We start from the raw sequence: 21710 nt of genomic DNA, 5'->3' as shown, positions 1-21710 counted from the left end.
TGGTTTATGGTTGGAATCAATGATCTTAAGGGTCTTTTCCAACCTAAATGATTCTGTGTTCCCCTTCCTCTGCTGGATGGCTGTGTCCACACTAGAGAGCCCGCAAGGAACCCAGGCTGATCTTTGACCATTGCAAGCCAGAAGCTGGGCTAACAGCTGAGAGGAGACCTCTTTCACACCATTCTCCAGAGGTCAGGTCCGTGCTCCAAGGATCAGCCCAATCCCTCTGATACTTCTTTTCACCATCCCCAATTAGAGAGGAACCCAGATCAGCTTTCTCTGTGAGCCACGGCTTGCCCCTCAGTCAGGCAGTGCTACTGCCACTGGCCAAGGGAGCTACCCTGTTTGCCAGGGTGCTGGGGTCCTTTTCCTGTCCCCACTGGGCTGACTGCCGTAAGAAGCATTATTGAGTTCTGTGTGATGGTTATTTATTTGGAGTTGGCGTCTTTTGGATTATTCTTTTTCCACTTCCAGGTGAATGGTAAAATAATTCCTGCTTCTCTTTGCACCCCAAGGTTCTCCTCTTCTTCCCAGTCTAGACCTAATCAATCAGACTGCCTTAACTGGTGCTTCACTGCAGTCAGCCACCCTCCAAAATGCAAGGTGACACATTGCATCGCCCTTACCCTGCACTTCACACATGCACAGGGAGAGCGGGTTCTCCTAGGGTCCTGGCACCAATCCCCATCGCACCCACCTCTGGCTGGAAAGGGAGACAGTGGCATCAGCCTCCCAGGAGGAGAGAGGCGGGTTGTGAACACCAGCCAGCTTGCCCCAGCGCTTGGGGATGACTGGGGATCTCTGCAGGATCAGTCGCTTCCCATCCCTATGATTTCTTTATGAATATGCACATCCAAAATCTCTCGTTCTTCCATAGGAGCTATGGAAATGCACAATGTGCTTCTAACGCGCGCATCCTCTACCGAGTGCAATAACCTCCCCTGGCCCATGGCTGTCCCGGACTTTGGCCATTGCTGTCAGCAAGGCAGAGAGGATCCTGCTGTGGGGACAGCCTCCTGCTTTCAACAACCATGTAGCAAATACACAGTGGAAGAGCCAGGTTGGAATTTCAGTGTGTGGTGGGCAAAGCCTGTTATAATGCTGAAGGCCGACAGGGAGCTGTCCCCAGGAATTATCTATTCTGAAGCTCTGAGTTTCTTCAAGCTCCCTGTTATGCCTATATCATTCCTCCAGACATCTCTCAGTCTAATACAGAGGAAATTTTTTTTATTGTCTGTATATAGTATATATAAATTTAAAAAAATATATATAAATTATATATATACACAAATTTATGTCTTGTTTTACAAACAAGAAAGATTAAATATATTAATCTTAATATCCAAACTAGCATTTGTGTCTTTTTTTAAGAACTTTGTGGCAATGTGGCTATTCCCAGCTGTACAAAGCACTGTTCATAAGCAAAACCCCCTATTTTTGTCACTATAGAGCTGCATGTATCTCTGTACTGGAGGCTTAAGGACCCCACAGTGTCACTGGACTCCACACCAGTTAAGTACCAGGCTATGAAGGAAGCCAAGAAGCAGCAAGAAATGCAGGTTTGAAATGAACTGTTTGACTTGGCATGGCCACTTACATGTTGTAAATGGGCATTTTGGCTTCATTCCCCTCCAGGAGGGAACGCCTGCAGCAGCACTCACCCCTTCACCACTGTGCTGGGCAAAGCGTGGTCCTCCTGGTGCCCCTAAAGCCGGGGAGAGGCAGGACATGCTTTAACCCCCCTCTGTTAGCAAAGTCCTGCCTGATCCCTTCCAGATGAACCAACCTGAGCACTCACTGACAGCTCCAGTGTGTGTCTTCAGACCAGTCACAGCCTCTGCCTGGGATTTGCTCCTGTGCCTGGGAAGAGGTGACAGCCTGGGACCTGCCATCAGTGGCCTCGTGATTCCGCAGCCCTGTGGGACGGCTCTGGTGTGTCTGCAGGGGAAAGCCCAGCTAAAGCATAATGCCAGACCCAGGGACGAACCTGAGCCAGGCAGTTTCCCAGCTACAGATGATGGTTCTGATATCCCAATCCTACAGGGGACAGGCTTTGCCTGGCACAATGTACTGCTCTTTGTTTATCAGGGAGGAAAGCATTGATGTGTGCCCTTTATGTGTCCCAAAGCTTCCAGGAACTATAGAAGCCAAGTCTGGTAAAGATCCACCATGAAAAAGCTTAGGAAGTGGGTCATTCTCTGTACGGGGGTTGAATGTGTGGTCTAAAGCACAGGCAGCAGCAGTCGAGACTCACACACATTCCCTGTGCCTCCAGGTTTGTTATTTTAATCTCATCACACCATTTCCCATGCTGAACTAACGATGACACCGCATGGGACAAAACCCACCCATTTATAAAGCTGGCTGTGGATTAAAAAAGGAAATGGAAAAGCCAAGAGGTTTCCTAACAACCCCCAGAGCCCGAAAACATCGACAGCAGGCAGTTGAATCACAAATTCAGAGTCGATGCCTAGTACCATCTAGTGGGCAATCTGCACCCTGTCACAAAGGAATTACTCCTTCACATCACACCGTTATTACTTGCATAATGGTAGCAATAGGTGCTCCAGGATTAGTCCAATGTCCCTGTGTGAAGGGAGGAGCTGTAGTGGTATGGACCCGAGGAGGATGATGAAGCCTTGCCTTCATTATTGCTGTACTCATCTTTTAGGTGCTGTCCCTGCAGCCTCACTCTGTAAATAGTGTTAATGATCCAGGTAAAACATTCTTGTTAATGTTTCTGAATCACAAATCTGCCCTTTCAGAGCCTCTCGGTACCTGCCCCTCTCATGCTGCCTTCGCCCTGGGGTTTTTGCCATAGCGTTAACGCTGGCGCAGATTTCCTCCAGGGCCTTCCCAGCTCCCATGAGCATCGCTCAGCCACAACGTGCATTTGTGACCATCTGATGTCATTGCACTCGCACAGTCTGCTCCCTCCCTTCATCTTCTCTGAAGGAGGCTTCACCAGGGCTCTATCAGTGCATAGAAAATGAAAACCAAATGGGCCATCTCTGGTCCCTCTAATCCAGAAAGACCTGGCTTTCAGGGGTTAAAGTGCCAAAAGCAAGAGCTGGAACATGAGCAGACCTCAAGCAGTAATCCCAAGATGGTTTGGATAAAATTACTTGTGTCTCTGTGGACTTTGCTGGTCATTGTCAGCTGGACACAACAACTGGACACCATGGTTTAAAGCACTTTGAACTCTAATCCCCATGGTGTAGCAGCCGCATTCTCCTGTCAGGGTTTCCATCCTCTCCAAGGTCCTGGCAACACTACAGAGGAATCACAGCAGCCTCAGATACAACAGCAGGGTGAGCTGAATAGCTGGGACCCACTGCTGCTTTCATCAGGCCCACGGGAACTGACAAACAGTAATGAGTAATGTCTAAGTTTTATCTGCATTTGAAGCAGTGTCTGGATTCTTGTGTAAAACATCCTAACAGATTCCTCACATAGGCAGACACGGTGGAGCTGGCTGGGACAAATGGACAAACTTGGTTGCCTTCTACAACAGGGTGACAGCACTGGTAGGTAAAGGAAGAGCACAACTGATGTCATCTGCCTGGACCTGTGCAAAGCCTTTGATACTCTCCTGCACAACATCCTTGACCTGCACAACATCCTTGTCTCTGAACTGGAGAGACATGGATTTGACCGATGGACCACTCGGTGGATAAGGAATTGGCTGGATGTTTGCACTCAGAGAGCTGGGCTTACTCAGCCTGGAGAAGAGAGGGCTCCAGGAAGCTCATAGTGCAGCTTCCAGTGCCTAAAGGGACTGACAAGAAATCAGGAGAAGGATTTTTAACAAGGGCCTGTAGGGACAGGACAAGCGGAATGGCTTTAAGATGACAAAGGGTAGATTTAGTTATTAGAAAAAACATCTTCCCTATGAGGGTGTTGAGGCGCTGGCACAGGGTGCCCAGAGAAGCTGTGGTTGCCCCATCCCTGGCAGTGCTCAAGGCCAGGTTGGACACAGGGGCTTGGAGCAACCTGCTCTAGTGGAAGGTGTCCCTGCCCGTGGCAGGGGGTTGGAACTGGGTGAGCTTTAAGGCCCCTTTCAACCCAAACCTGTCTGTGATTCTATGATCTCAGCTGATTTACATCACACAACCTTATTTAGTAGATATGAAACGAGCCTGTACACCTGATAGAAAACTTTTGTGAGGGTTTTTGTATCAGGCTGTGTAATTCCATGTCAGGGCATGAGCAGATGAGGAACCTGCTGATGCCTCATCCCACTGCAGCCACTGCACAACCCTCCAGCCCAACTGAGATGATGCCCCTTGCTGTCACCTGCCCCCCAGACACAGAGTCAGCAGGGAGGGTGGTTTGTGCAGCTGGATTACAAAGTCACCGAAGAGCAAAAACACTGTGAGAAAGTGGCAGAAATCCCAGCACTGCCTCTCTGAGGTTTGCTGCACAGCCCAAGGGCTGGGGAGAGAGATGAAAGGGCTGGGGACACGCACATGGTCCAGGACACTTTATGATGCTTCATCAAATACCACCAGTGTGTTTTTTTTCCCCTGGCTTTTCTTTCAGCCACCAGTGCAAAGGGCACAGCCTTGTGTTGCTCTTATCAAGTGCCATTCATTAAATGAACAGAACTGGCTGCGAGGCAGTGCAGTCACAAGGCAAGAGGGACTAAAAACAAACCCCCAGCCACAGGCCTTCTGCATAAAAATTTATCCTTGATTAAGTGGCTGGTGGTAATTGAGTGGCAATTGTATGCAGGAATGTGCCAAGAGTGGGACAAGGGCTACTTGTCCTGATTGGCATCACCATGAAATTTGATAGAGTTCATGCGCTGCTTAAAACTTCCTGGAAAATATATTCCTAGGCCATGAAACACAAAGGTATTTCTCACTAAGTGCATCTCCATGGAACCAGGTCAATAAAAAGGGGCTTTGCCATTTATGTGCTTGCAGGTTCTCCTTACCTGCGCGGTAATTTACTTCACAGTTTCCAAACCATGAGGTAGCACAGAGAGCTCACACTATACACTTGTCCTTTCTACTACCCAAGCCAAGTGCTTGTCCACATTGTAAACCACAGGAAAATTAAAGTCTTTATATTGGAAGTAGATAATTGCATTTATTATACTTGACTTTCAGAATTAAGCAAGCCAACTGGAATTAGCTGCTTTAATTCCAAGTAAGGGTCTCCATACAAGAGCTGAGATACTCCAATGTACTTCCACACCCCAGCTTCACTCGGGCTGTGATTATTTTCCTGAGCATCCTTTCACAGCCAACCTGACTCACAGGCCAATGCTTTTGAACCACGCAGTCTCTCCCTTCATCCCGTTTAGGCCAAGAACCAGATAAACATCTCTCTCTACAAGACTGGTTCTCCTTGTCCCTTCTTCAGTAAATGGCAATGCAAGCTGCTAATAGACAAGCTTTGGCCAAGGACCTCATTGGGCTTTGTTCAACCAAGACTTTGGTGCATTAAGAGCTTCTCCTCAATCAAATCTTTTGAGATTACCCTGTTCCAAAAGCTTTACAAGCGGTAGTGACAAATCATAAAGGTAGTGGACTGAAGCCCTCATAACCTAAGTGCTGTCTAACCTAAGGACATTGTGGTAGCTGAACCAGCTGAAGGGTTGCACTGACTTAGATGTCACTTGTGGCCACTTAATGCTGCTGTGAGCAGTGCAAAGCAGCGAGATGATGCACAGCTGGAGAGACTATGAGCAGTCCCAACACTGAGACCCCATTTGCCTTGGAGGAACAGAAGGTGTCATCCACCAGCAGCTCCACACAATCTTCCCTCCTAGGGGGAAGCTTCTGCCACCTTACTGGGGTTCCTGACAGCACGCTGGCGTCGGGCTCAGAATGGCAAAGAAACCCTCTTTGATTTTACACATGAAAGATTGCCAGTCCCAGGTTTACAGGATTAAGGATCCAATTTCATCCAATGTCAGATTGTTCACGCCTGCAGATCTCATCTCTGTGATCCCAGGAGGAAACCGATAGACGTGCTGCTTCAAAAGCCCTGTGTAGGGCAAGCTCAGACAGAGTTTGTCAATGAGAGGCATCATTCATGTGTTTTAATGTACCTTCTACTCCCTTCAGCCTCAGGTTCCCTGTGCCTGGTTCACAAGTAAACGGGAAGGGGTCAGGGATGTTGGAACACAGAAGACTGTCATTCTCCATTTAAGATCAAGGGGGAAATGGAATTTAAACCAAGAATAAAGCAATAAAGCTAAAGGTTCAAAACCACGAACAGGTATTTTGGAGACTGGAATGGAGTTATCCATCTTCCAAATTGTGCCAACTGCAATAGAGTAACAACCCTTCTGTAGTCTGTTCTGTGGGGAGGTCTTCAAGGTGTTTTTAGAGTAAATTTTCAGCTTTATCACTCAAAAATATGTACAGAACAGCCACTGCAATGATCCCAAACTGTCATTTGGAAAAGCTGTTATGAAATGCGAAAGGCTCATCTCAGAATGCCAACAAAATTACTGGATTTCTTGCTGGACCAAAAAAAAACAACACCCTAAAATTACCATATACTGATATTGCAATTCTCATCGATGCTAAGCGTGGGAATTCATATATATATTAATCCAGATTAATTCCAAGTGACATGCTATGAAGGGTTATGGAAAACCTCCTCAAAGTATGATTTTGTCATCATTACTTTACTGGCCTTTGGTGATAGAGACAGCAGTATTCAGGGCCAGGATAGCTGCCAGATGGAATAAAAAGTGCCCTGTCTCTGTGAATAATGGATTCTGATTGAATTCAAGGAGTGAAAGCCATAATGTACCGATATGAAATTCAGTGCAGAAGTTTTTTTACCTATGTGGCAGTCAAGTAAAACAAGCAGAAAGGACACAACTGCATGTAAACTTTGAAGGAGCTCTTTGTGGCCTATTTTGTGTGGTTTAAAGCCTTTAAACACTAAGTTTATTTCTGCAAAAGCTAAATTAATCCGCATAATGTAATAACATGCGGGCTGCATGTTCGCAGGAGACTGCTTACAGGATTAGGTACAAACCCCCAATTCCAAATGTAAAAAAACCCTCAGAAATGGAATTAAATGGCCTGTTACAATCGTGAAAACCCCACCTCTGCAGCTGCAATCCAGGGTATCCACAATTTGATTTTAACTTTTTTAAATCTCAAAGTGTTGCCAAAGGTTCTTTCCAATAGAAAAATGAATAGCAGCAAGTATGCCTGCAGATGCTGAGGACAAGGGCAAAACATGTTTATTATGAGACCAGTCAGACTGGATACATCCATGAGAAGCCAATGCTTCCTCTCACACAAAGCCTGCTGCCATCGTTTCACTTTCGAACCGGTATCACTTCACCAAAGGGAATGAGACCAAGCACAGCATCCTTGAAACAAAAAGCAAAGAAAAACGAGTATTAGTGGGGTTTGTAGCCTAGAAGCACGCACAACAAAAAAGCAAAAGGTTTCTCTTCGGCTGAAGGACCACCATCCAACTTGGTAATGATGACACATTATCCCACCCAGCATCTGAAGCCAGTAGCTGGGGACAGCCCTGCTCAGTGCGACCGCTGCGGGCACGGCTGATCTGGCAGCAGAGCTCCCGTTTCCCCTGCTGTGTTTGACTCAGTCCCTGGGCTGTTTGTGCACGGAAAGCTGCAATTTCCCTTTCTGATAACCTATTCTCTGTAATCATCACCGAGGGACATGAAGCGGGGGGTGCCCATGGCTCTGCGGGCCATCACCCCACACCTCGGGGCTTGGCTTAGGAGGCGGCTGCAGCCCAGCGTGACCCGGCGGAGCTCAGGCACCCCGAGCCGCCGCCCGCAGTGCAGCACAGCGGGGGACTGCCGTGTGGCAGCGGGGTGACCCCAGCGCCGCTGCGGTGGTGCCCGCGCAGCCTGGCCGGGGGTGGCCGGGTGCCGCCGCAGCGTGACTCGGCGGTACGGGGTGACACGGTGCAGCATGCCGCTAGGGCACCGCGTTACGCCGCGGTGCTGCGGCCCGGCGGGGTGACGCTTGCTCAGCGCAGAGCAGGCCGCGGCGGCAGCGGGAGGAGGCAGCGGACGCACGCACACCGGCATGCTGAGGTAACCCCCGCATCCGGCACCGCCGCGGGGCTCGGAGGCCGCGGGGCTCGGAGGCCAGCACGGGGCGCGGGCAGCCTGCGGCGGGAGCGGGGCCATTTTCCCTCCCCTTCGCTGCTGCCCCCCTAGGGCCTCCCTTGAAGGACGGCAGCCATCTTGCCTGCTGGTCGGGGGGAGACTGCCAATCATTCCATTAACGAACCCTCTACTCCGCAGACGCTCCTGCCTCGCTGACCAATCGCAGGCCAGGCGGACAGGCGGCGACCAATCGTAGACCTCCTCCTGCGCTACGCCCCACCCCGTAGAGGGACTCCCCTCCCGCGTCTCCCCACTAGGGGCCCGTTGTTCCGGCGGGGCGCTGAGCCACGCCCACCGCTCTTTCGCGCCATTGCGGGGACGGGAAGGGACCCGCCCCCGGTCGCATCGCAGCCAATAGAAAGCGAGAAGGGGCGTGTCCGCGGGGGTCAGGAGTCTATAAAGGGCCTGCGCGGTGAGCGGGAAGGGGCAAAATGGCGGAATAGGGGCGAGGCGGCGTGGCCAGCGCTCACCGTGCCGCGTCCCGCGCAGGAGGCGGGCGGGTCCCCGTGCGGCGGTCGGCTGCGGTGCGAGGCGGAGCGGGGACGAGGAGAAGGAGAAGAGCGTCGGTGCCGCAGCCGCCATCATGCCCAACATCAAGATCTTCAGCGGGAGCTCGCACCAGGACCTGTCGCAGAAGATCGCGGACCGCCTCGGCCTGGAGCTGGGCAAGGTGGTCACTAAGAAGTTCAGCAACCAGGAGACATGGTGAGGCGGGGCCGCACTACGGCTCCCGGCGGGCCGCGGGGCGCTGCCGCGGTGCGTCTCGCACAATCGCCGCGCAGGGGCTGCTGGGGCTTGTAGTGCGGGTTGGCGGGCCGCGACCTGCCCTTCCCCTGCGAGCAGCCGTTGGGCCGCGCCGGGCCGGGTCTCCCGTGGACGGCCTTCAGCAGAGCGGTCTCCGCGCAGCTCCGCTTGACGAGCTCCGCGCCCGCAGCCGTGTTGTGTGGAGCAGCGCATGGGGCAGCACGTCGACCGTGCCGTGTACCGAGTGCTGGCTGGGAGGCAGCGACAGCACCCGGCCCGGTGAAGCGTGGCCCACCGGGGAGCCCCGGGGGAAGGGGGGGGGGTGTGTTTCGGATGGGGGAGGCCGCGGGTGCGGTGCTCCCTGGAGAGCTCCCGGGGGCGCCGGGCCATGTGCTGGCGGCTGCGCGGCCCCGGCGATGCCTCTAGCGGCCTGCTCGGAAAGCGCCTGTGCCGCGGAGCGCGGGGCTCCCACCGCGGGTCTGGTGTTCCGCCTGCACCTTGCGGGCTGCGGGGCTCCGACACGCGGAGCACGGGGGCGGTGTCACCCGGTCTCTGTGGCAGAGGTCGGAGCGGCGGGATTCACCAGGCGGACTTCCCCCCCCACACACACAACCCCAGTAGCTAGGAGCTGATGGGAATGCGCCTTCCCGGCTTTCATCTGCACTGACGAGCCTCTTCCATGCATAGCCTAGACTGTGATGGCTTGAGGCTTGACAGGTTTGTGCTGAAGCCCCAGCTGGTGCCTTTAAACTGCTCTGAAGAGCATCAGAGTCTTTAAAGGTACTGCTAAAATTATTCAGGGAAGATAAGAGGCTGACACCACCTTACAGCCCATGATGCGACTGCAGTCACGCACTCCTGTGTTCCCCCCGAGCTCTGAAACCTAATTTGCCTTGTTTTCTGTCTCTATGCTTTATAAGTTGCTGCTATTGTACTTGGAGAAGCTGAAAGAAAGGAGAGGCTAAGAATTTATTCAGAGCTCTTAAAGCTTGGTTTAGAGAAGTACACTAGGCAGGTATACACCACACAGTGTAATACAGAGAACCTTGAATGATTGCTCCAACCCTCGTATTTCTTCTCGAAACAAAAACTCTTGCCAGGAGAATCCAAGGTGTACGCATGAGGTAGAATATTATGCTTCTGTTGCATGAGTATTGATTGTAACTGAGAACTTCAGAGAGTTGTAGAGGAGAGTTTGAGTCTGGTTCTCAGCCATTGCACTGTTCTCATTGCTCTCTATTAACTGCCCTTCTGCATCCAGCTGGCCAGCCAGCAAGTTCTGATGTCAGCAGGAAATGTGACTTTTAAGACCTCAGAGAAATCTTATTTACCTTCATAAACTGATAGCGGATGCTTCCCAGAAAATGGAAGATTATTTCAGCAAATAGCTCATGGATTCATTTGTGTTATAAATGGCCTGAATCAGCTTAACTGACTGTTAGTGAGTGCAGTTGGAGATGCTTGTGTGCCAGCTACTGCTACCTCGTACGCTTGCCTCATGCTTCATGAGAGGTTGGTATATGGTGTAAGCCAGTGTGCAGTGAAGGTGACTGCAGTTTGCTGACGGAGGTTGAGCAGTAAGACTGTAAATAGGTAGCAGTCATCAAACCCATGTTGAATAAATGAGGAGGAAGTTCAGAGAGTTAAATATTAACATTAAAATCTAGCTTAAGGTGCTGTGTAAATGAAGCCATTGGGAGTGGAGTGGGTGGTAATCTGCTTCTGAAGAGTTTGATGTGGCAGCAGCCTGCAGAGTGGGTGAGCATCTCCAGTGCCAGATAGAAACAAACTGCGAGATACTTGTCCTTAGACTGACTTCTGGTTACTTCCAAATCTGTGGCAGTCATCTCTAAACTGAAATGTTGAAACTAGTTAGTAGTTAATCTGTTCCTCAACAAAAGGCCTTATGCAGCTTTGCCCTGTATGAAGCCTCAAAGCTAAGGCTCTTGCTTTCTTTCCAGCTTTGCTTCTGGTGCAGGTGTCTTGATACATGCGCTGGAGCTGGCAGTTTGCTGCTGGCAAACAGGACCTTTGGCTTGTATTCAGTCCCTTCATCAGCAGGGATTAGTGTGCATTGCATCCAGGAGGAAATTAACCCCAAAAGCTTTTCCAAAGGGGAATGCTGGAGAGCATGTCTGTTCAAGCCAGTGAATAGCAGTTATGACTCTAAATATAGTGACCAGCTGCAGCATAGCTTCTGGTAGAAGTTTGGCTCTGCTTTCTCTGCTGGTTGGCCACCATCCTTGCTTCCTTTGTACGCTGCTGCTTTCAGCTGAGGTGGTTGTACTTGTGATTCAGGGGGACCAAGGCCTGCTCTGGGGTGTTTACGTGCTCAGCTTGTATTGATCCAGAGTGCAGGCTGAGTGCTTTTAGCTTGACTGAACCATTAGGGAGATGTAAAACAGTTACTGAGCAAATAAGCAGCAGTGTTCCTGTTCAACACCCTTGATTATATGGCACTGTTACCCACAGACCCTGGGGAATGCAGTGCCTTGGTTGCTCTGCAGGCATATGTAATGGGCTGTGTTTTAATTTGCATCTGGGTACAACTCTCCTTTCCTCATTTGTTCCCAGTGTGGAAATAGGCGAGAGTGTACGTGGGGAGGACGTCTACATTGTGCAGAGTGGCTGTGGTGAAATCAATGACAATCTGATGGAGCTCCTTATCATGATAAATGCCTGTAAGATTGCCTCTGCCAGCAGAGTCACAGCTGTCATACCCTGCTTCCCTTATGCTCGGCAGGACAAAAAGGACAAGGTAAGGGATCTGCTAAACTTCCTGCTCAGAAGGTGAATAAAAAGCCCTGACTGCTGTATTGGAATTAGATCTAGCTGAATATGTAAAGGAGGCAATAAAACTTATTTTAATTTCTTTAAACCTCAGGGCATCGGACTGCAAATTCATCTTTTCATAAAGAGCTAGTTCTTCTTGAGAATGCACCAGGCTGTAATCACCAGTTGATGAAAAGATGCAATGTAAATGAGTACTCCTTTTAGTAACTGCTTGTGAATCATTGCCTAGAAGTGGAAGACTGACATCTTGGTGAAGGAGTTGAACTTGTCTTAAATGCTGTTTTTTCCTGTACTAGAGTCGAGCTCCAATCTCTGCCAAGCTGGTTGCAAACATGCTGTCTGTGGCAGGTGCAGATCATATAATCACCATGGACCTGCATGCATCTCAGATTCAGGTAGGAGTTAAAAATCAGGAAGTATTTACCTGCTCCAGTCTGAGCATCTTTACTGCCTTGCAGGCTTTCCAGCAACCTGGGTTTGTTTAGACACAGCAGTGATCAGGACTTGGGAATGTGGGACTGGAAGAGTAGAGTCAATCAGAAGAGAAGAGGGAGATGGGTAAGGGGTTCACCTGTAAATGAAATTACAGCTGTTCTTGAGCAGACTGAGCATATTGAGCCCTGTGTAAATGAATGTTGAGCTAGTATATGATCCATGCAATTTCTGTTGCCACACGGTGACACTGTGTGCTCTTAACTGGTCCTTTGAGGGATTTGAGATGCAAAATATCTTTATCAAGAGTGATTTTAAATATTCAGTAGAGCTTTCTGATATTTATTGAATTATCAGGGAGAAGTGAGCAGTTAGCTCTGCCTCCAGGAGCACTGTCACAGCTGCTTATGAGGGTCCAGTTCACCAGGACAGTGATCTGATAGCTTGCTGTTGACAACATGGGCAATCCCACTTGTATCCATTCATTGCCACCCTTCCACATAAGTGGGTTTTGGTTCTTCTCCAAGCTGTTGGTGAATTGAAAATTATTCATGGATTTTGCTGGCTTGGTGAACAGAACAGTCTCACAGAGCAATTGAAGTTTCGCCCAGAGCTGTGTAAGAGAAGTGGCAAGAGCTATACCAGGGAGAGGAGAGACAGCAAGCTGTTCCGTTACCAATCTTGTTTCTTTTCACCTTGAGCAAGTGCTCTGAGACCAAGAAACCAACTCAATGTAACAGAAAGGTGGAGAAGATATCTCTTGTATTGCTGCAAATAGTTTGAATCAAGAAGGGTGAGATATCTGCTGGTGGTGAGGTAGGTAGGCGGGCTGGATGGAGATTCTACAGATGCAGCCATTTGCTGCAGTGCAGTTTCTTCCAGAGTAATTTGCCCAGAAATACTTTGTCTCAAATAGAAATAAATAAAAATCTTTGGGGCACAGATGAGAAGACTGTCAGAAAGATCATGGAATGAAAGAACAGATCCCAAGATGTGGGGATGCCTCTTCCCTAAGAGGCTTGGAGTTATGATGTGTGCCATAGGGTTGAGCTTTCACCAGCAGCAGTGGTGAGATTCACTTGAATAATTGGGTTTGTGTACATACACTTCCAGCATTTGTCTGGTTTCAGCCTGGTTTTTGTAGCTGCTGGGTTGCTGAGCACAGAAGGAATGATGGCAGGAAGTATCTATTCCCCTATACCTTGACACATTCCTCTAGAGTAGCTGCCCCCACTCTCCTGCCTTTTATTCCCTGTCCAGGGTTAACTTCTAGCTTTTAGTGACCTTTGAGGTTTACCTGGAGGCATCTGCTGGGGCAGTGTAAAGTTGTGGGAACAGCATTAGATTATAAACAAATGTTGCTCAAGCCTTTTCATAGGTTTCCTGTCGATGCCAGCAGTTTAGGTAATGGGCTTTAAAGACTGACTCTGTAAACAGGCAGATAGCTGCTCTGAAAATGAGTGTTTGCTGGTTTCTGCATCCCCTTAGGATAGAACTAGGTCCATGTTGTGAAGGTGTCAGATGTAGTGTTACTGATGCTGCTAAACTATTTCTGGCTCTGAAGGCTCCTTATGTTACTGGTCTCTGGATCCCAAAACATACTGCCCTAGCATTAAGGGAAGTAGAAAGGAAAGCTGAAAGCTGTGGAAATGAGGTGGCTGCATGCCTGATCATACAGAATGCTTCTTCCAGCTGTTGTTGGAATGTGACCTTCAGTTACATCTATTCCTGTTGTCTTCCTTGCAGGGCTTTTTTGATATCCCTGTTGATAACTTATATGCTGAGCCTGCTGTACTGAAGTGGATCAAAGAGAATATTGCAGAGTGGAAGAACTGCACCATTGTTTCACCAGATGCCGGTGGAGCCAAGAGGTAAGCTGTCAGCCAGCCACCTTGAGGTGCTGCTTCTGGATGTTCTTGAATTCCTGAGAGTGTTTGTCACCTTATTCTTACAACACACGTTCTCTCTGCTGGCCTGCCTTCTGTAAGGCAGTATGTGGCAGCTAGTGAGGAATGGTCAGATAGTCTCCTTAAGGAATGTTTAGAATATTTCCTGAGCTACATGGAGAATTAAACACCTTCTAGAATCACAGCTGCACAGGTAGGAATTGGGTCATTACTACATCCCTTGGACTAAACCAGTTTGTTTGTAGAAGGTTGATTATGCAGGTTGAAGAAGGGAGTTACTTAATTCATAGCCCTATGCCAGGACAAGACTGCTGCTGGTCAATGATACATTTTTATCCAGGCTGCTTGCTTTGCAGTGTTAAGCTGAGCTTATCAACGCACTTACTGTATTACTCTTGATTTTAATATCTAGCTGGGACTTAAGCTTGCTACTGGCCGGCTGGAAGCAAGGAAGATAGATGGTTCCTTTCCAAAAAGCAGCAGCATCTGTTACGGCACATTTCTACTTTGGTAGTCTGACAATCTCCCCTCTTCCAGCATATAAATGTGCCAGTTTCTGAGCAGTTCAGAATGTTCTTGGGTGCTTATTAAGAGAAACAGGCTGGGCAGAGAAGAGATTCAGAGCAGCCCCGTGGAGAAGGACTTGGGGGTGCTGGTCGATGAGAAAATGAACATGAGCTGGATGCAGTAGCCGCTGGCAGCCCAGAAAGCAACCGTATCCTGGGCTGCATCAAAAGGAGCATGACCAGCAGGCCCAAAGAGGTGATCCTGCCCCTCTACTCTGCTCTTGTGAGACCTCACTTGGAGCATTGTGTGCAGTTCTGGTGTCCTCAACATAAAAAGGACATGGATCTGTTGGAACAAGTCCAGAGGAGGCCACGAGGATGATCAGGGGCTGGAGCACCTCCTGTATGGAGATAGGCTGAGAAAGTTGGGGCTGTTCAGCCTGGAGAAGAGAAGGCTGCGTGGAGACCTCATAGCAGCCTTCCAGTATCTGAAGGGGGCCTATAGGGATGCTGGGGATGGACTCTTCATTAGGGACTGTAGTGGTAGGACAAGGGGTAATGGGTTAAAACTTAAACAGGGGAAGTTTAGATTGGATATAAGGAGGAAATTCTTTCCTGTTAGGGTGGTGAGGCACTGGAATGGGTTGCCCAGGGAGGTTGTGAATGCTCCATCCCTGGCAGTGTTCAAGGCCAGGTTGGATGAGGCCTTGGGTGATATGGTTTAGAGCAAGGTGTCCCTGTCCATGGCAGGGGAATTGGAACTTGATGATCTTACGGTCCTTTCCAACCTAACTATTCCATGATTCTGTGAAACTAAGCTGTTCCTTCATACTTCTGTACTGAGGGCTACATGTGAAGAGCAAAGGGATGGAGATGTATCTTTAATCCAGACACCAAATCTGGATCTGAAGACTTAATTAAGTCAAGACTTAACACCAGAATGTTGGTGCATGCTGACCTGATTCAGATACTTGTAAGTGTTCTCAGCTATCTGTTACAAACAGCCAACAGATAAATGCACTGTAGGTTGCTGTATGTCTTCTGTAGCTTTGTTGTGGCCCGTGTGTTGGACAGGACCGTTTGTAGGTTCAGCCACTTCTGTAGCTTGTTGCATAATGCAGTATATGGAATGCCAAGTCATCTGACTCCTCAAAAACCTCTTCAAAGGCCACTTAAACTGAAATGTGGGGATCTTGGCTGATGCGACACTTTATGGAGATACTCCAGAACGAAATAATTCAGAAAACAATTCAGTTTAACAAGCTTCTGTATCACTTCCAGGGTGATGAGTCTCATCTGCCAAGGCTCAGTCTGCTTATCCCAAGTGTAGAATTTCTTAGGGGCATGTGTATTTTGTTCCTTCACACTCGTAATGCTTTTACTGTTCATGAGTATCAGTACATGAAGTTTAGGTCCCTCCAGTAAGGTTGTGCCATGGGCACTCTAACCAAAGTAAATGTGAGGTGGTGGGCTTGGGTTTCTTGGATGTTTATCTTTTCACTGTGTTTATGCCAGCACTTGCATGCATGATAACTGAATGATTATATGAGTGTGAGTAGATCCCTGTTGAGGCACAACTGAAGCGTTTCCAGGGTAGCGTTACACAGATGACAACTTCCCAAGCATTCTCATCACTTCAGGTTTGCCAGATCTGCTGACTACGCTTTGAGCTGCAAGTGCAAATTAATGTACAGTGGTCAGGATGAAGACTTTTATCTTAATCTGCTTGCTGTCATTGGGAAAGATCAGATGAGAAATTGCAGTTTAACTGCTTGAAGGGAAACTTCAGGTGGCAGAGCATCTTCTACTAATTGCTTGGAGCAGGAGCAGATGTGGTGACAGCTTCTCTTACTGCAGTGGCAGGTTGTGCTTAATAGCTTTAAGAGGTTCAGTTGAAGCTGGTGTGGAGTTAAGTGTTGTTTGGAAACTGTTTTCTCTTCAGAGTGACCTCCATTGCAGATCGATTGAATGTAGACTTCGCCCTCATTCACAAGGAGCGCAAGAAGGCAAACGAAGTGGATCGCATGGTCCTGGTGGGTGATGTGAAAGACAGAGTGGCCATTCTGGTAGATGATATGGCAGACACATGTGGTACCATCTGTCATGCTGCAGACAAGTGAGTAGGGCTGATTGATTCTTTCCTAAGTCAGGAACCTACAGTTAGTGAAAGCTATGGCGTGGGTTAAGCAGGTTATTTGAATGTCAAGTATCAGTTTCTTGATTATTGCCTGTCATACAACATAAGTAAAAAGCCTGATTAAAGTTCTCACTTTAATAAGTGAAATAATGGAAATAGGTAGAGGACCATAGTGTCTTTTTTATCTGAAAAATGCTTGTGTTGAAATGCTTCCACTAGACCCTCACTGGCTGTGCAGGTAGAACTAAATGATGCCTGGTGCACCAGGTTAAGGTCATACGTGAGTTTCTATCTGAAGTAAGTTCAAGCCTTCTGCACTAGAAACACCAGCAAATACATCACTCGGTATTAAAAACCTGCTCCCTGTGGTGGCAAAACCCATGGAAAGTGGTTTATAACCTAGTCCAAATGTCCCAAAAGGGCTTAGAACACTTTTTTTCCCAGTGTATATTTCCTGTGGTGGGTTTTATGGTGCTGTTGTGAACTGTTTCCCCAACACAGTAGTGGGCTGGAGGGGGGAGTCAAAGGCGGCCTGTCCCTTAAGCATATGCTGTTGTCTCCTTTGATGCTTACCAAGTGCCTTGCATTAATATCAATTTAATACTTGCTAAGAATTCCTCATCCTCCTCATTCCCACCTTACAGGCTTGTGTCAGCAGGAGCCACCAAAGTTTATGCTATCCTAACTCACGGGATCTTTTCTGGGCCGGCAATCTCTCGGATCAACAACGCCTGTTTTGAGGCAGTTGTGGTCACAAACACGATACCCCAGGAGGACAAGATGAAGCAGTGCCCTAAAATCCAGGTGAGCAGCTACTTCTGTCACTCCTTGGGGGGGGCCCAGCAGCACTTGTCTGTCCTCCTGCTGGGGAAACCGCTTCATACTGTCCAGTGCTCACAGCCATTTCATTGGTACTGGAATCAGTGGCAGTGTGGACTAGTTCCTATTGCTGTGACTTAACAGACCTGTTACACTGAGAAAACACAGCTTCTAATCCAGCTCATCTTAAACAGTTCATTTAAGTAAATTTACCTGTGCTTGTTTTATCACTGAGCTAAGAGGGCTGTGCTGCGAGCAAGCAGTTGTGTCTGTGCACCTCAGAGGAGTGGTGTGCTGCTGATTTGTAATGCTGAAGCAGAAATAGTTAGGAACTTCTGAAGTTTGTTTCCTCTCTACTCTGCTCTCATGAGACCTCACCTGGAGCATTGTGTGCAGTTCTGGTGTCCTCAACATAAAAAGGACATGGAACTGTTGGAACAAGTCCAGAGGAGGCCACGAGGATGATCAGGGGCTGGAGCACCTCCTGTATGAAGACAGGCTGAGAAAGTTGGGGCTGTTCAGCCTGGAGAAGAGAAGCTGCATGGAGACCTCATAGCAGCCTTCCAGTATCTGAAGGGGCCTATAGGGATGCTGGGGAGGGACTCTTCATTAGGGACTGTAGTGACAGGACAAGGGATAATGGGTTAAAACTTAAACAGGGGAAGTTTAGATTGGATATAAGGAGGAAATTCTTTCCTGTGATGGTGGTGAGGCACTGGAATGGGTTGCCCAGGGAGGTTGTGAATGCTCCATCCCTGGCAGTGTTCAAGGCCAGATTGGACAGAGCCTTGGGTGCCCTGGTTTAGTGTGAGGTGTCCCTGCCCATGGCAGGGGGATTGGAACTGGACGATCTTAAGGTCCTTTCCAACCCTAACTATTCTGTGATTCTAAATTGGGAATGCCAGCTTCAGCTGTGTAGCTATCACCTAATGCCCAGCCCTTGGAGCAGAGTGTCTCTTCCCTTTGTGAAGCAAAGTAGGCCTGGTCTGGGGAAGGGGATTGCCTCAGGTCTGGTCTTAATTAGCAGTGCCAGTGAGCTGGAAAGGAAATGCACTTCTGTCCCGCAGACACGTCTTGCTGGTTTGACCAAGAGCAGCTGACACAGCTCCACAGTACAATGGTCACATACTCACCAAAGATAACAGAAACACTTGGCTGCCTGTATGAAAGTGCTCACTCAGTGTCTTGGGGTTTCCATTTAGCAAGAAGTACTGTGACATTTTGTTTCCCAAGCTGAGGCTGCCTTTCCTGGAAGGAAAGAGAAATGCCTGTACAACTTGAGCTAGGTGGAACTCGAGGGTTTCCTGTGTTAATGGACAGCTGGAAGCTGCAGTTTTACCTGAGTATTGGGGCATAATAGGTCCATCGGGAGCTTCAGGTACTGCTGTAGAATATCCGCAGCAAAGGACATCCTAAGCACTAGCTTCACAGCACAGATATATAGGACACAGGCATTTGGAGAAGTTCTGGGAAGTGAATGGCACTGCTGAGGCTCAGCTAGTACTGTTGTGAGTGCAGCAGGTGCCTCAATACCAGGATTCTGTTGGAAAGGAAACTCAGCTGTTTGAAGCTGCAGTGAATTTTAGGCTCCTTTAGGGAATTAAGCTATAAACTGATAACAAACTGCTGTTGGGTTGCATATTTGTCAGCACTAACTTCTGGATGATATTCCTGCAACTGAGCACATCTGAAGTGTCTGATGCTTCAGTTCTTGCCAAGCTCCACACAACAGTTCATGTAGGCAAAGTGTTAAACTGGTTATCAGTATGTAAACAGCTATAGCCAGAGATGGCAGTGGGTAGTTGCTCAGGCTCTCACTTAGCACCTCACTGCTTTACACTGACTTCTGATGTTCAGTGGTGAGAAATACAGAACAAAGGGATTTAAGTCTTATGCTCTGTCTGCTCTGTAGTTCCTCAGTTTCTTTCTTCATTTCCTTAGGATGCAGAATACCTGGAAATGTTAAATATGGATTTCACTTCCTTTCCTTAATGCACCATGAACATGGTCCTTCTTACGGCAACCACACATCAAAATGCTTTAGCTGCTGGGTGCAGAGCTGGAGTTTTGATCTGTCCCTCCTGCTAACTGGGTTACCCACCAGGTGGAGCTAGCACAGAGACTGGGACCCGAGCTGCAGCACAGCTTCATCTGCCTTAGACTGCTGGCAGTGATGGTAAAGCCTCTTGCCTCAAGGGAGGCGAGCTGGTCATGATTGAGACTCCCCCAGCTTCTCTGCAAAGTACATAAGATAGTTCCTAGGGTAAACAGATTGATCTTAGGGAGTCTCGGCAAAGAAAGGTGACAGTGGACTGTTATCCTGACACAGATTAAGAGGGAAACGACTGTTGCTATATGTAGAATACCTTCATAATGATATGTAATTAAATCCCAGTCCTGTGTACAAATCCTTTGTCAGCATCTGGCACGTTACAGGTTTGGGTGATGAGTTTTCTCTTTTAAGCTCTTCCCAACTTCGCAGCCTCTCTTCCAGGCTCCATGTCTTTCCTCAGTGATGCTGACACATCTTTCTTCCCCTGCAGGTGATTGACATCTCGATGATCCTTGCAGAGGCCATCAGGAGGACTCATAATGGGGAATCTGTCTCCTACCTGTTCAGCCATGTCCCTTTATAACAAGAGGTGTCAGCTGCTGCTTGTATGGCTTGTTTTTTAAAACCAAAAGTTGTTCAGCTTGTTGTAAAGTTCAGTAGAAGACTCTGCTTGTTCCAGTGCAGCTCTCCACAGCACCTCCTGCTTAAGTCAGCCTTACTGGCTCTGATCCCAACACTGGGAGGCTGGAGGGGGGAAGCTCATCTCTAACACTCCCAACTCCACCAGCAGCCCTGTGCATGGGGGCTCAGCAGTAATACTGACTCATCTCTGCAGGTCTGTGGAGAGCAGGACTGACCCATGGCTTACTGCCACAATTGTTTTGGGGGAGGGTTAGATGATCTGGCATGCAAACCCTAAATTGCTTGGGAAGTAGAGCTCCCTAGGACGTGTTGATGTGGATCTACAGCAAGAGCCCGAGAGACTGCTGGCTGTCTTACCCCTCTATACCTGATAGAAGCCCTTCAAGAGCGATGGGGAAGGTTTGTATCTTGGCCAAGCTTGACCCTAGGTAAAACCCTGGGGGACACCTGGGGGGTGGTTCTGCTACAGCTTTCTCCCATGGAAGGAGGTCAGTGTTGCTTTCAACCTTGAGTTAATCTTATTAATGAAATTAGATGTCCTTTTAGCATGCTGCGCAGCAAAGTGAAGGTGAGAGCATAGTCTGTGCAGTACTGCCTTGCTGTAATTCACCCTGGACAAGCATTCTTCTCCCTCTTACGCAGAGGACTGATGGTGGTTGTGTGCTTTAGTTTCTGGTGTAGGTTGAAACCAGTTGCTCAGTTTCAGAGCCGCTGGCCTTGCTAGTGATGGGAGGAGTGCTGCCATGTACTGCAGCTGCACCTTGACCTGCTGTGCAAATCCTGGATCCTGTTTTTTACCAGTACACTCGTAAACTGAGCCTCTTTATCCCATAGTAGCTTGGTTGTTGCATCTAGCAAGTGCCTGCTCAGACACTGGGTGGCCTAAAACGCAACAGTTTTGTGTCCAGATGTCTTAGCTTCTCGTTGCCTGTGATCCTGTTGTCCTGTAGGTTACTGACACATTCTGGTTGCTTGCCCTGGTCACTGTCTGCCTTGCCTTGAAAGTTGCTCCTTGCAAAAGGTCTTAAACCAAGGAACATAGGAGACTGTGGGACTACAAAACCTGAAGAAGGCCTTGGAGTGGGTCTGATGCTGCTAATGGGTGCTTACAGCGATGGGTTGGAGAGGCTGGTGGTACACAGTACTGGGAAAACCATGGATCCAGCACCAACTTGACAGGCAGCAAAGTGCCTGAAAGAAAAATACCAAAACTAGAGCTGGCTGAGGTTCCCAGGTATAGGCATCCCCTGAAACTTGAATCCTGAGTAACTGTACCAGACAATCATATGGTAAACTGTTGAGTCTCTCCTGGGGTTATAGACTGAGCTCTTACATGTGCTGGTTTTTATAAGCACTCCTGTTTGTTTTGGAGGAAGGGAAAATAAGGAACTCGAAATGACTTGCCAGGGTAACACGCATGGCTGGGGTGTCAGTGGAACTAACTGGAAGACTTGGTTAAGATCTAGGGAAGTACTTCCTTAGTTGTGCCTTTTACTGAAGACTTCTCTCCCTTCCTACAACTCCTGTTCTGTGGCAACCTTACTACTTCTAT

General features: G+C 48.5%; 1 protein-coding gene across 2 annotated transcripts; it reads left to right on the top strand.

Annotated features, from left to right (window-relative positions):
* Positions 1-8541: 8541 nt before the first annotated feature.
* Positions 8542-20710, top strand: PRPS1 (phosphoribosyl pyrophosphate synthetase 1). 2 transcript variants are annotated; one of them, XM_061356740.1, is made up of 7 exons: positions 8542-8830; positions 11444-11627; positions 11959-12057; positions 13841-13965; positions 16450-16623; positions 17289-17448; positions 20007-20710. In XM_061356740.1, exons 1-7 carry the CDS (start codon positions 8709-8711, stop codon positions 20097-20099), a joined length of 957 nt encoding a protein of 318 aa, XP_061212724.1. In that variant the 5' UTR covers positions 8542-8708; the 3' UTR covers positions 20100-20710. The 2 variants fall into 2 exon arrangements, with proteins under 2 accessions (XP_061212724.1, XP_061212725.1); XM_061356741.1 differs by having other exon boundaries at positions 8547-8795.
* Positions 20711-21710: the final 1000 nt, after the last annotated feature.

The sequence above is a fragment of the Neopsephotus bourkii genome, unplaced genomic scaffold, assembly GCF_033783945.1.
Source record: "Neopsephotus bourkii isolate Nb327-2 ecotype Australia unplaced genomic scaffold, CSIRO-AGI_Nbou_v1 NB_867, whole genome shotgun sequence".
Classification (NCBI taxonomy): Eukaryota; Metazoa; Chordata; class Aves; order Psittaciformes; family Psittacidae; genus Neopsephotus; species Neopsephotus bourkii.
Note: the sequence above shows the minus strand (reverse complement) of the source record. Positions and strands in the feature narration are given on the sequence as shown.